The following is a 12,308-nucleotide window of genomic DNA, read 5'->3' as shown; positions in this document are numbered from 1 at the left end:
CTGCCCGCGCGGCGCCCCGGTCCAGGGTCGGAGAAGGGGCACTGGGCCCGGGTCGGGGTCCAGGGGTCCTGCAGCCACCTACCCGAAGGGCCCGCGGCTCATGGCCTGCGCGCCGGGCAGCCCGCGCGCCGGCCTCGCTCCCCGCGCTGCCTGAGCCGGCCGGGCCTCGGCGCCCGCGCCCCTCGACCCCACCCCACCCCACCCCGCCCCCCGAAACGCGCGGGGCTCCGGGCCCGCGCACCTGCCCCGCACTCCGGCCCCCAAAGTTGGCTCCGGAGCGAGGGTGAGGGGCCCGGATCGACCCCGGCCGGGCAGAGGCGCGGGCTCGCCTGCGTACACAGGGAACTCCATGGTGGCCCGAGGCTACCAGTCCGCCTGCTTATTTTAAAACAGACATAAAGAATAATAAGCTCGGGGTTTCTGGGAGTCTTGCTTCCGAGGGTGGGAGATGTGTGCTGCTGCGAGGATTTACGAATTAAAAATGCTTTTGCAACAAAGGAGCCTGTTGTGTGGAACAGACTGGTGTCACCCGTGAAAGTGACAGACAGCACAGTAACCTCCAGGTAAGAATGGACAGAAGATACGCTAGGTAACCATGAATAAAAATCCTGCGCTAACTTTGTGACTCTCTGTTGTGAGCAATGTCATTGGCAAAATATGATGACTTTAAAAATGTTTGTCGCCCAAAAAGCAGATCCACTCAATTTATTCAAGGAGATTCAGGTACTATCAACGTTGTAAGTCCAGAAATAGTCATGTGCACATGCGATGAAGCAAGAAACCTAAAAACTAGATTCCTCAACAGGTGTTGATACTGTGCCCAAACTGTGTTTGATATGCTCAACACGACTGCTGAGAAAAGGAAAATGAGAGCAAGACATCAAGGCCAACAATGAAATACAGTAACAGGAGTGTAAGGAACTCTCCTAGAAAGACTTGGAAATGATTAAAATCATAGTGATACCTACCACTGCTCAAAAGTATTATGCCTCAAAACTACCTGCTACAGCTTTCATCTGTTAAAATTGATGTCTCTCATAAACCATCTGAATCCACGCCAGTTGAAAATAAAAATTAAAAAAACCTGCCATGCCAAAGAACAGTAATGTAAGACAGATGCCCAAACTTAAAGGACTTCGTGGTAGTACAGGACATCTCACTATTCATCCCTTATCCTATCCGTTTCTACTTAAGAAACCTGGGTTATAATGTGGCGAACCCTACCTTCCAGGAACCAAGCCATCATCCCAAAGCTACCCACGGTCAACCCAGGACCCAGGCAGTGGTTCTATCAGCTACAACAGAATAATCTTGCCCGTTGGCCAAGCTAAATCTTGGGAGACACTACCTGAATACAGAAGAACGTGGCTTTTCAGAATTCAAAAGGTACTGACGTATTTCAGAGTCTTCCCTTGAGGGAAAAAGAAACCAGGAGATGGAACTCTCTCAAAGAGTCCCTCCAACCTTACTTCCTGACCGCGCACACAGGAGGGATCGCCTCAAGCCCCATCCCGGCAGGACACCATTTGTCACCTTCTGGGAAAGGAAAAGCAAAACCCACCTCCCTGGCTGACTTCTAGCTGCACACAAAGAGCTCCGTCAACGCAATACTCCTGGGTCCGGGCTCCCCGAGCCGCCCCGACGAAACACCGCGTGCGTAACCACCGCCGTCAGGGCGCAGGCCGCTTCTCCCGCAGCCCCGCTCGGGCTGGGAGCCGGCCTCGCCGCGACAGCCAGTCGGGGCGGTCCACCCCTCCCGAGCCCCCAGCCTCCGGTCACCTTTTTCATCAACGCCTCGCAGCAGCCTGGCTTCCCGGGCCCGCCGGGGTCCTCCCGGGCGCCCGCAGAACCGGCCGAGTCGGGCAGCCCGGCCCCCGAGCGCCGGCTGCTGAGAGACCGCAACGCCGGTGTGGTCCTCCCGCCTCAGAAGCAGTCGCCGAATGGCACTCGCCCCGGTACGTCCCCCTCGGCGGTCGGCGTGCGGCTGAGGAGGCTGCGGGCGCCGGTGCTGTCGCCCCTCAGCCTCCCTGAGGCCCGGCCCGCGGCAAACAGGAGCAGTTCCGGCTACGGCGGCCGGCGGAGTCCGCGGGGCCGACGCGCGGGGCGGGGCCGGGGCGGCGGGAGTGCGAGCCGGGGCGGGGCGACGCGCGCGGGGCCGAGCACGCCAAGGTTTCCAGCGGGCGCGCCCCCTCTAGGCGCCTTTCCATTGGTCAGCGGCGGGCGCGCGCGCTTACACGCAGGGACGCTGGGTGGGGGCGGAGGGCGGATCTGCGACGCGGGTAATGTTGTGACGCTAGCCTCGCGGCCGTGCGGACTTGTACGTCTCTCCGGATTGGTGGATCGGCAGCCAATAGAGTGAGAGCCTAGCCTGTGATTGGCCCGAGCCCTGTTGACGGATGCGTGAGAAGAAAACGCCGCCTCAGCTCTGAGTCTTGAATCCGGCGCGAACCGGGTTTTTACCGAAAAAGTGTGGAAGTGCGACTGAGGCAGATAAACACAGCCGTTATTGGATTGAGTGCGAAGGCTTTCAAGTTTTTTAGTGCTGCCGATGGTGCTGGACGCTTAGGTTGTTTTTCTTCGTTTTGGCGATAAAGGAGTGGAGTTTATGGAGGAGGGATAAGAGTGATGGTGCTTAAGGGTACAAATTTGTTAAGGAGTGGTATGTAATGCACAGTGTTATGCCTGCGTGCTTAGTCGTGTCCAGCTCTCTGCGACCCGGTGGACTGTAACCCGCCAGGCTCCTCTGTCCATGGGATTTCCCAGGCAAGAATACTGGAGTGGGTTGCCATGTCCTCCTCCAGGGGATCTTCCTGACCCAGGGATCGAACCGCTGTCTCCTGCATTGGCAGGCGGATTCTTTACCACTGAGCCACCTGGAAAGCTTGCACAATATAATGGATACAGACAATAATACTGTACTGACTAATGTGATAAATATCTCTACAATCTAATCACATAATATAGAAATGGGTCAAAGTAACATTTTGTACACCTTAAATTTACGCAATATTACATATTAAATTTATTCAGTAAAATCCTAGTGTTCATGAAAATGGGTTTTTTAAAATAGAATCTTCCTTGTATACTTAACAAATGAAAGACCTTTGCTGCTGTTTGCTATAGTAAGTTTTCTTAGTAACGTTGCTTTTTCTTTCAAAATTAAGTTTAACCCACCAGACCGTTAGAGCAGGACGGCACGTTGATAATACCTTAGGGAATGCAGTCAGCCGCCAAGGTTAGGAAAAAGGTTAGTTTCTAACTAAATGAACTCGTACTTTCTACTCTACGCTATTTTCTCTCTAATGGCGTCCATAAGCCTCCCCCCTCAAAGCACTGAACGCATAAGTTAGCAACTTCAAGGAACTATGTTGAATCAGCTGACTTTTCTCAGAAATACTCTTGAACGACACCCTCTTGGAGACAAATCAGAATCTAGCAAACCTTTTGGGGTCCAAGAGACCCAGCAATAAGATTAACCAGAGAGGAGAGAATCTTAAAGATGGCGTTCTCCTTCTTTCCCAGTCTCCCTGCTGCCTTCCTCCTGACTGACCTATGTGGTTGGAAAAACTGAACTACAGGGGCGGGTCGCGAACCGACCGTGTATACCCATCACATACAGAATACACCAGCTTCCCTTCTCTGGGCAGAAAGGCATATTCTGTCCCCTCGGCCCCTCTGCGAGCTAGCGTTGTGGACTCGAGACAACCATCGAGAGAGGGGGAAATTGCCAGCACAGCCCAGGAGCTCGCCACCCGCGGGAGGAATCCTGCCCTCGGCTGCGCACGAACGTTTCCGAGCGTCTTCGGCTCTTTCCGGCCTCTCGGGGCGCTTCGGCTGGTCTCGGCGTCCGCCCGCTCGGTTTCGGCTGTATCCGAGCTGGGCTCGCGGCCGTTGTCCCGGCAACGCGCGGCGGCGCAGCGGCCCAGCCAAGGCGAGTGCGGCCCCCGGGCCGGGACCCGGGAGTAGGGGGTCTGGGGCCCCGGAGCCTCAGGACAGGACGACGACGAGGCAGGGCCGGGGCTGGGCTCGGGAGGCCGAAGGCCGGGACGTCTCGGGGAGTCTGGCCGGTCCGGGAGCCCGGAGCCTGGGCCCGGGAGAAGGGCGACGCCGAGGCGCACCGGACTCTCTTCTCCGTCTCCTGGATTATCTTCGCCCAGAAACCCTGCCTGGGCCGATCGCCCGAGCGATGGCCGATCAGGCCAAGGCTTGGGGGTGCGGGGCGGGTGTCTGAGGGCTCAGTGCGAGGCGAGGTCCGATTGAGGGCCGCGTGGCGGCGCGAGTCCGGGAGAGCGGAGCTGGAGGGGAAGGGACGGGGGCCCGGAAGGGATTCAGAAAACCACCTTCTGCGCTGTCAGTCCTGCGGCCCGCGGGACCGCACGATCCGAGCCGGAGATGGTGTTTCTTCATGTCCACGGGATGCAGCTATGAGCCTGCATTGACGAGGGCCGGGGGTGGTGGTTCAGAGTGAGGCTTTTCGGGGTGGCTTCCAGTGCCCTCCACTGCGCCCTTCCACCCAGCCCCCGTTGCCTCAAAGTCCTTCTGGTTCCCTCCCACAGCGTCTCCAAGCAGTGATGCAACTGAAGTCATCCTTAGTACCACGAGCCGTTGTTTCCCAAAAGGTGACTTACCTGAAGACTGAAGAGGTTGCACGGCTGGAGGTGAGAGGAGCAAATCGGTGAGAAGTGGAATTTTTTTTTTCTTTCCTCCAGATTTTATATATTGACAAACAGCATTATGTTCAAGAGGTACCCTGCCTTTAGGAAAGGAAGTGTCCTTGTTTCTGAACCGATGCCATTAATGGATGGGATTTCATTGTTAGTCATCTCTCCTTCTTGTTTTCTTTGATAACTTTTGTTTGTAAGTGCACGTGTGTATGTGCGTGCTCAGTTGCTTCAGTCGTGTCTAACTCTTTGTGACCCCATGGACTGGAGCCCGCCAGTCTCCTCTGTCCATGGGATTTTCCAGGCAGGAGTACTAGAGTGGGTTGCCATGCCCTTCTCCAGGGGATCTTCTAGATCCAGGGATCCAACCCAAGTCTCGTGCATTTCAGGCAGATTCTTTACCAACTGAGCCACGAGGGAAGCCTTGGTACACAGGTAGCATTTACTGCTGCTGCTAAGTCACTTCAGTCGTGTCCAACTCTGTTCGACCCCATAGACGGCAGCCCACCAGGCTCCCCCGTCCCTGGGATGCTCCAGGCAAGAACACTGGAGTGGGTTGCCATTTCCTTCTCCAATGCATGAAAGTGAAAAGTGAAAGGGAAGTCTCTCAGTCATGTCCAACTCTTAGCGACCCCATGGACTGCAGCCTACCGGGCTCCTCCGTCCAGGAATTTTCCAAGCAAGAGTACTGGACTGGGTTGCCATTGCCTTCTCCCATGTAGCATTTATTCATTGTATAAAACTGGATTCATTCACCCTGGCCTGACCCCAATTTCTGCAACTAACAAGACATCAAAAGCCTCTTTCCTTGCTAGTAAGTATGTCCATCAGCGATTCATGTACTGGGGCCTGTTTGGTGGAGGCAGTGTTCTGGGGCCAGGTATGCTCCGGTGGCCCTTCACTCTGTGGGGCAGGTAATTGGGTGAGGAGTGGAGGATGGTCAGTCAATCACAGACTTACAGTACAGTCTAAATGGAGAATACAGGGTTCTCTGAGGACACTGGGCAGAAGCCCAGGACGACCTGGTGGAAAGAGGGTCCTGAGTACCCAGTGCAGGGATGTGAGGGGGAGAGCCTCTGGGAGAGCCCCAGCAGGAAGAAAGTAACTTAAAGATCTTCTAGCATACTTGCTCCTTACAAAGTGATGTTTGAAATAAAAGATAGAGGAAATCAGGTTTAACTTTTCCAAGTGCTCTTATAATTCTTTTTCTGTCATTACAAGAAGATTGATATGTTACTCATTTTTCCAAGGCATATTTTCAGAGAGTAATCTTGTTAAACATGAGTAAGAATTTCCTGTAGCCCAGAATTTAGACCCTTGGTGGCTGCAACATGTTAGAACTCAGTGTAAAAGGCTTCCTTGCTGCGTTAATCTGCCCAGTTTTTAACCCAGTGTGTCTCATTGTGGCTCTGGGTGAATGATTGCATGAAGTCTTTACTCAAGGAATCCAGAGCCCTGGACCAGCGCACATGTCCCCTAAGTGGAGTGTGTGCAGCTGGCCACGGATCCTACCCCCACAGACCCCAGTCTCCCATCCCCCCACTCCTCCAGCCAGTGCCCAGCCATCTATCAGGAGCCTGAATGGGTGCTTTTCAGCACCCATTAAACTCACCACCAGCTTGTGGTGGTGAGTTTAGTGGTCAGGGTATATTTTCATAAAAGAAAGATACACATTTGAAATGTGACTGTTCATTTGTACCCTCCTGCCTTCCAGCTTCTGGAAAAACAGGGTCTCCCTCTCTGAACCCAAAATGAGCCTGCATGGCTTTCTCTGATACAACTGTTGTATTGCTCAAAGCAAATGGCGTAGCCTGTTCCCTTCTCCAAGTGATGGAATTTTGTAGGTGCTGGATAGCTTTTTTTGCAGTTTTTCTGTTGTGGTTAAATATACATAAGATTTACTATTTTAACCATTTATAAGTATGTAGTTCGATGACAACATTAAGTACCTTCACACTGTTGTGTGGTCATCGCCACCAATCTTTCCAAACTGAAACCTTATATATAATAAACACTAATTGCCCATCACCACCTGTAGCAGGCCCTGGCAACCACCAGTCTACTTTCTTTTTTCTTTTTTAAAGATTTCTTGATGTGGGCCATTTTTAAAGTCTTTATTGAGTTTGTTACAGTATTGCTTCTTGTTTTTACATTTTGGTTTTTTGGTCATGAAGCATGTGTGGTCTTAGCTCCCACAGTGCCTGCATTGGAAGGCGGAGGCATTGAATTTGGTGACTCTTAAGTACCTCATATAAGTGACTCATGCAGTATTTGTTCTTTTGAGTCTGATTTATTTCACTTCTTCTGGGTTCAGCCATGCTGTAACATGTGTCAGAACTTCATCCCATTGTAAGGCTGCATTGTATGGATATACCACATTTTGTTTATCCATTCATTTGTTGATAGGCATTTGGGTTGTTTCCACCTTTTCACTATGAATAATGCTGCTATGAATATTGTGTTCAAGGATCTGTTCATATCCCTGCTTTTGATTCTTGTGGGTTTGTGTCTAGAACTGAATTGCTGGATAATGTGATGATCCTGTGTGTGAGCCTGAGGGACCCACCAGACTGCTTTCCACAGCATCTGCACCATTTTACACTCTCACCAGCAGTACACAAGGCTTTCAGTTGCCTCATCCACACTTTTTACTTTCTGTTTTTTTGATAACAGTCATCCTGATGGGGATGAAGTTGAATAATTTCAAATGATAGCAACCACCCCAAAGAGACTTTTCTGGGCTAGTTTGCTTCCCCAGACTGACTCTAGGATGTGAACAAATGGGTGGCAGTCAGACAGTCATTCCATTTACCCTCCTGCCCCTCACACACAGGGACAATGTGCACATCTCTTAAGGAAGGAAAGAGAAAGAGATGTTAGGTAACTGATCAAGCTTATCTTTTCCCCAGTGGCCCTGTGGCCTTGCTTCCTCCACTCCCTGACAGATGAATCCTTTGCTTCCTGCCACCTCAAGAGGACAGCAGGGACCACCTTGGTTTTCTGTCAAAAACTGGGGGTTAGGTTTTTCTGCACATTTCTCTTCTGTGCAACAGTTTGCTTTTTTTGGTTGGTTGTTTGAAAATATTGCTTAACGGGGAACTGTAAAAATATAAATTGTCCTTGCTATGATTAGAATAAAAATGATCAAGGATGACACGTGTGGTCTAGTCTGCAGGCTTCATTTCTTTACTGTTTTGATGGCAACGTGTGTTATTCTTTTCTGTCACACCACAGGCCTAATCCCTTGCTTCTAATTGTGTGTTTCCCACATTAGAGACCTCTTCCACATAAATTGTGTGCATCAGTCTGAAGGGGTGTTGATAAGGCTGTTGATAACTTGCCTGATGTCTTATGATTGTGGGTTTGTGTTACCTCTCTTTCCTAATTCCATATGTAGGAGTTTTGTTCAAAACCAACAGGACTTGTTTTTTCCCCAGCAGTTTTCGGCGCTGAGCAGGCCTGCGTTTCGTCATGGCCCTCTACTTTGACCACCGCATAGAAGCCCCAGACACAGTCGGGTCTCCCTCCCACATTGGCTGGCATCCCATCCACCCGTTCTTGGCGGTTGCTTCTGTTAGCACAACCTCAGGAGGCAGCGTGGATGTGTATCTGGAGCAAGTGAGTGCGGAAAGCAGCAATCTGACTGCAGTGGCATCTGGCTCTTATCTTGTTCTTTGTTCTCGTGTGTGTGTGTGTGTGTGTGTGTGTGTGTGTGTGTGTTTCTCACAAGGTCCAAATTCCCAACACTGTAGAAGCCCTGTTATATAAGTAATTCTTTTACCCTTATTATTTAGTTTTGGGTACACAGTTAGGGATGCTTGAGACAGAATCCACCATCAGTTCACGGTCACCACTAGGGCTGTCTGTCCCCACCTCTCCAGCCTTGTTGGGTCATACCAGCCTTCGAAACTGTTCGTTTCCTGGAGCGGCCATAACAAATTACCACAGATTGGGTGCCTTAAAATAACAGAACTTTATCCTCTCGTAGTTATGGGGCCAGAAACCCCCAGCCCGGGGCTGGCAGGGCCCTGCCCTCTGAAGGCTCGAATGGAGGGTGTGTGCCCTGCTGCACATTGGCTTTGGTGCAGCCTGCAGTCTTCAGTGCCCCCCAGCTGTGGCGGGCTCTCTTTCCTCCTCGTGTAAGGATACCAGTCATACTGGACCAGGGCCCACTCTGATGACCTCGTCTGAGCTTGGTCATCTGCAAAGACCCTGGTTTCATAGGTCATGTCACAAGAACCAGGGGTTTAGGAACCAGCATATCTTTGGGGGCCACACAACTCCATAACAGGAACTTTCTAGAAACTCCTACTTCACCAAGGAAAATGGATTTCCTTTCCCGCCCCCTGCCCCACCCCCGAAATCTACCTCTCATGCTTTGGGTCCGCACCCGCTATCCCCTCCCCACACGTGGCACCCTCCTGTGATGTCCTCCGGAGAGCACACCCAAGGGTCTTCCTCACCCAGCCCGCTGCGTCCAGCCTCCCCCATCCCCGACTGGCCTCCTCTCCCTCCATCCCCTCCTCCTCCTGAGGCTACGTTACCATCTCTTGGGGGACGACTCACAGGCCTGCGGTCCAGCCCGCCAGTCCCACTGGACCGCCAAGGAATTCCCTAGATAAAACTTCAAAATTTAGAAAATTTAAATCACACTATTACAAAACAAAGAAGCGTGCTTCATGTGTTTCTAATTGGCAGAAGGAAAACTGTAGGATTTCAAAATTATGATTTATTCGATGATAAGAAGGTCACAGATGTAGCAGGTATAACTGGAGATTGGTAGGAAGAGCCCAGTAGAAATGCTGAGAACAAACTGAGTTAATCTCTGAAAACACACACATTTATACTTTTAACCTGCTGCCTTTGAAAATTCTAGAAAACATGAGAATACAGGAGCACATATCTTATTAACTATTACAGCAATGACATTGTCATATAGCTCAAAGCTTCCGGAAAACGCCACTGTTCACTTGTGAGAGAACGAGAGTTAACACGGCAAACCACATCCTAGTATCATTCTGAAAATGACTTTGGCTTTGCAGACCTCAAAAAGGTTCTTAGGGTCACCTAGCCACACTTTGAGAACCTTGGGTCAACACACATCACCCGCTGGCCCAGCACTTGCTTTTGTAAATAAAGTTTTATTGATAAGCTGGTTTGTGGGGTCGGTTAAATGTTTGCCTTGTGCTGTCATAGTTCAGCTGAGGCAAGATGGGTGTTTCTATGACAATTAAATCGACTGCTTCCTTAATAAGCAGCTTGTTATATCCTCTACCTGATATCATTCCACTGATGAGGCAGAAATGCTTAGTCACCGCCATTCCCCGTAATAAGGGCTTTACCTTGTGTGTTGCAGGGCGAGTGCGTGCCAGACACGCATGTTGAAAGGTCGTTCCGGGTCACCTGCCTGTGCTGGCACCCGACACGGCTGATCCTGGCTATTGGCTGGGAGTCTGGAGAAGTGGTCATGTTTAACAAGCAGGACAAGGAGCAGCATGCGGTCCCCGCCACGCACACGGCTGACATTGCCATCCTCGCCTGGAGCCCCAACGGGAACTGCCTGGTGTCGGGGGACAGGGTGAGCAGACGCACAGCCGCCCGCTCGGGGTCTCAGCCTCGCCCTATCTGTGCTCTCAGGGATGCGGGAGGCTCTCAGGGACCAGGTTATTAGCGACGCGTGGTTGCCGGGCTCCACTGACCTTGTCAGCTGTAACGGCAGGCTGTGTTTTATGTTGGGAGCAAGATTTGAAAGTTTTATTCTACCTTCTCACTCTGTGGCAGAAGTGTGTAATTTTGTAAATGAACATCTCTAGATACCCACATTCACACGGATGGTCTGGTGCCTCAGGTACCCTGAACCCCAGTGTGCCCTCTGAGCATACTACTTTGTTGCCCAGGAGTCCCTGGTCCCCATCATCTGGCCTGGGGCCTCCTAAGCATGTGGACGTGCCCCCAGGGGACACTGGAGAGGTTGTTCCTCGTCATAAGGGAGGGGGTGCTTTCTCCTGGCATCCGGTGGGTAGAGGCCAGAGTTACTGCTCAGCATCCACCAGCGCTCAGGGCAGACCCCACTGCAGAGAGTCACCAACCAGAGACGTCCGCAGGGCCTGGGCTGAGAGCCCTGCTCTAGACCTTTTGATTCAAAAGGGACAATAGAAAGTGTACAGTGTGTTTATTTCTTTTGCACTTTCAAGGTAATACGTTTGCATGTTTCAGAGCTCAAACAATGCTAAAAGGTACATGCTGAGAACACTCTCCTCACCACCCCACCCTGCCCCCGGCACCTGCGGCTCCTTCATGTCTCTCTGGGTTCCTACGGGAACACACAGGAGCAGGCAGTGCGTTCTCTCCCCAGCTTCCAGCTTTGAAAAATCACAAACGTTAGAGGAAGGAGCAGCACAAGGAATACCCTTGTGCCCTTGCTGTGAGTTCGGTAGCTGTTAACATTTCGACACATCAGCCCTCTGGGTGTCTGTACTCCCCCTGCACACTGAGGAGTTTGTGACAGATGTCACACTTCACCCCTGATGCGTTGGCATCCCTGTCCTCGGCGCGTAACCACATGTGCTGTCGCACCGGAGGGCGAGGTGTGGCGCTCCTCCTGCCGTCCTGGTAGCCTGTCCTCACCTGGGGCCCAGCGCGCTCTGCCTCTGCTGCCATTCCTCTTTTGTCTCCTCCCATCGTAACAGTGGGAGCGTAACTTTTGTCTCCTTCCATCCCTGCTCTCTTCTTTCGTCTCTCTCTCTCGTTTGGTCTTTGATGACATCGATGTTTTGAGGGGTCCAGCTCCTAACTGTGTAGCGAGTCCCTTGGTTCAGGTCCGTGTGGCTGTCTCCTGACCACTGTGAGTGTCTTCACACGGGGACACAGTCCCCTCCCTGTTTTCCTGGATCCTTGTCACGTGAGCAGCAGCACCCGGCACACACTGTTATGTTTCAGGCTTTTCATCAGAAGCCGTGTCTTCCACTCTCCACGGCAGCGCACAGCAAGCCTCCTCACTCTCTTTAGACCTGCCCTTTGTGCCACGAGCCTGTTCTCATTTGCCTTCGCAGCCTCTGTGGGAAGGCAGTCTTCAGTTCTTCGCTGGATGGTGACACGACAGCTGGCCTCGTGCTTTTGTCCTTTTGCACGTGCGAACTTTTAGAGAAAGTCTGGAGGGAGGTGGGACCCAGGGCGTGCCCTTGTGGTTTGATCGGTGTGCCCAGAGCTCCCTCCACGGGGCTTGACCGGCTCACACCAACCCACGCATGTGTCGTGACCAAGCTCAGAATCTTGTGGGGGAAGTGCTGTCTCAGTTGTGTTCCAGTTTGCGTGCGTTTCTCTTCCTCCTGAGGGTAAACGTTACCTAGAAAGCCATTTATACTTAATTTCTACTCATACCGCTTCTTCCCTGTTGTACTTATTCCTTTTTTCCAGACGTTTCTTGTTTTTCTGTTTGATTCATACCTGGTGACGTTGCCCCTCCCCAGGCTACTTCTCCTGTGGGCTCCTACCCCTTCCCCATCTCCCTGCTCTGAAGATCCCCCATGGGGATAAAAGGAGTCAGGGTCCTTGAACATCACCATGCACATCTTGAAGAAAGGAGAAACAACTGATGTAGCGGATGACTCGAGCGTGACCCAGAGCCCAGGTCATCACTGACCAAGT

The 12,308-nt window shown here is 51.9% G+C and overlaps 2 protein-coding genes across 3 annotated transcripts in view; one reads left to right on the top strand and one right to left on the bottom strand.

Annotated features, from left to right (window-relative positions):
- Nucleotides 1-2,069, bottom strand: part of CRAMP1 (cramped chromatin regulator homolog 1) — a 44,892-nt gene extending 42,823 nt beyond the window's left edge. For both annotated transcript variants that reach the window (XM_055562767.1, XM_055562768.1), the window contains exon 1: nucleotides 1,780-2,069. The gene's annotated coding sequence lies outside the window, so the exon portion shown is untranslated. The remainder of the gene's footprint in view (nucleotides 1-1,779) is intronic.
- Nucleotides 2,070-2,295: 226 nt separating this feature from the next.
- The window catches only part of IFT140 (intraflagellar transport 140), a 59,824-nt gene continuing 49,811 nt past the window's right edge, over nucleotides 2,296-12,308 (top strand). Inside the window, exons 1-5 of the mRNA XM_055562808.1 lie at nucleotides 2,296-2,659; nucleotides 3,165-3,247; nucleotides 4,557-4,675; nucleotides 8,102-8,279; nucleotides 10,018-10,239. Coding sequence (XP_055418783.1) covers nucleotides 8,133-8,279; nucleotides 10,018-10,239 — 369 coding nt within the window. The 5' untranslated portion in view covers nucleotides 2,296-2,659; nucleotides 3,165-3,247; nucleotides 4,557-4,675; nucleotides 8,102-8,132. The remainder of the gene's footprint in view (nucleotides 2,660-3,164; nucleotides 3,248-4,556; nucleotides 4,676-8,101; nucleotides 8,280-10,017; nucleotides 10,240-12,308) is intronic.

The sequence above is a fragment of the Bubalus kerabau genome, chromosome 23, assembly GCF_029407905.1.
Source record: "Bubalus kerabau isolate K-KA32 ecotype Philippines breed swamp buffalo chromosome 23, PCC_UOA_SB_1v2, whole genome shotgun sequence".
In the NCBI taxonomy this organism is placed as follows: Eukaryota; Metazoa; Chordata; class Mammalia; order Artiodactyla; family Bovidae; genus Bubalus; species Bubalus kerabau.
This window is presented reverse-complemented; position numbering and strand designations above follow the sequence as displayed.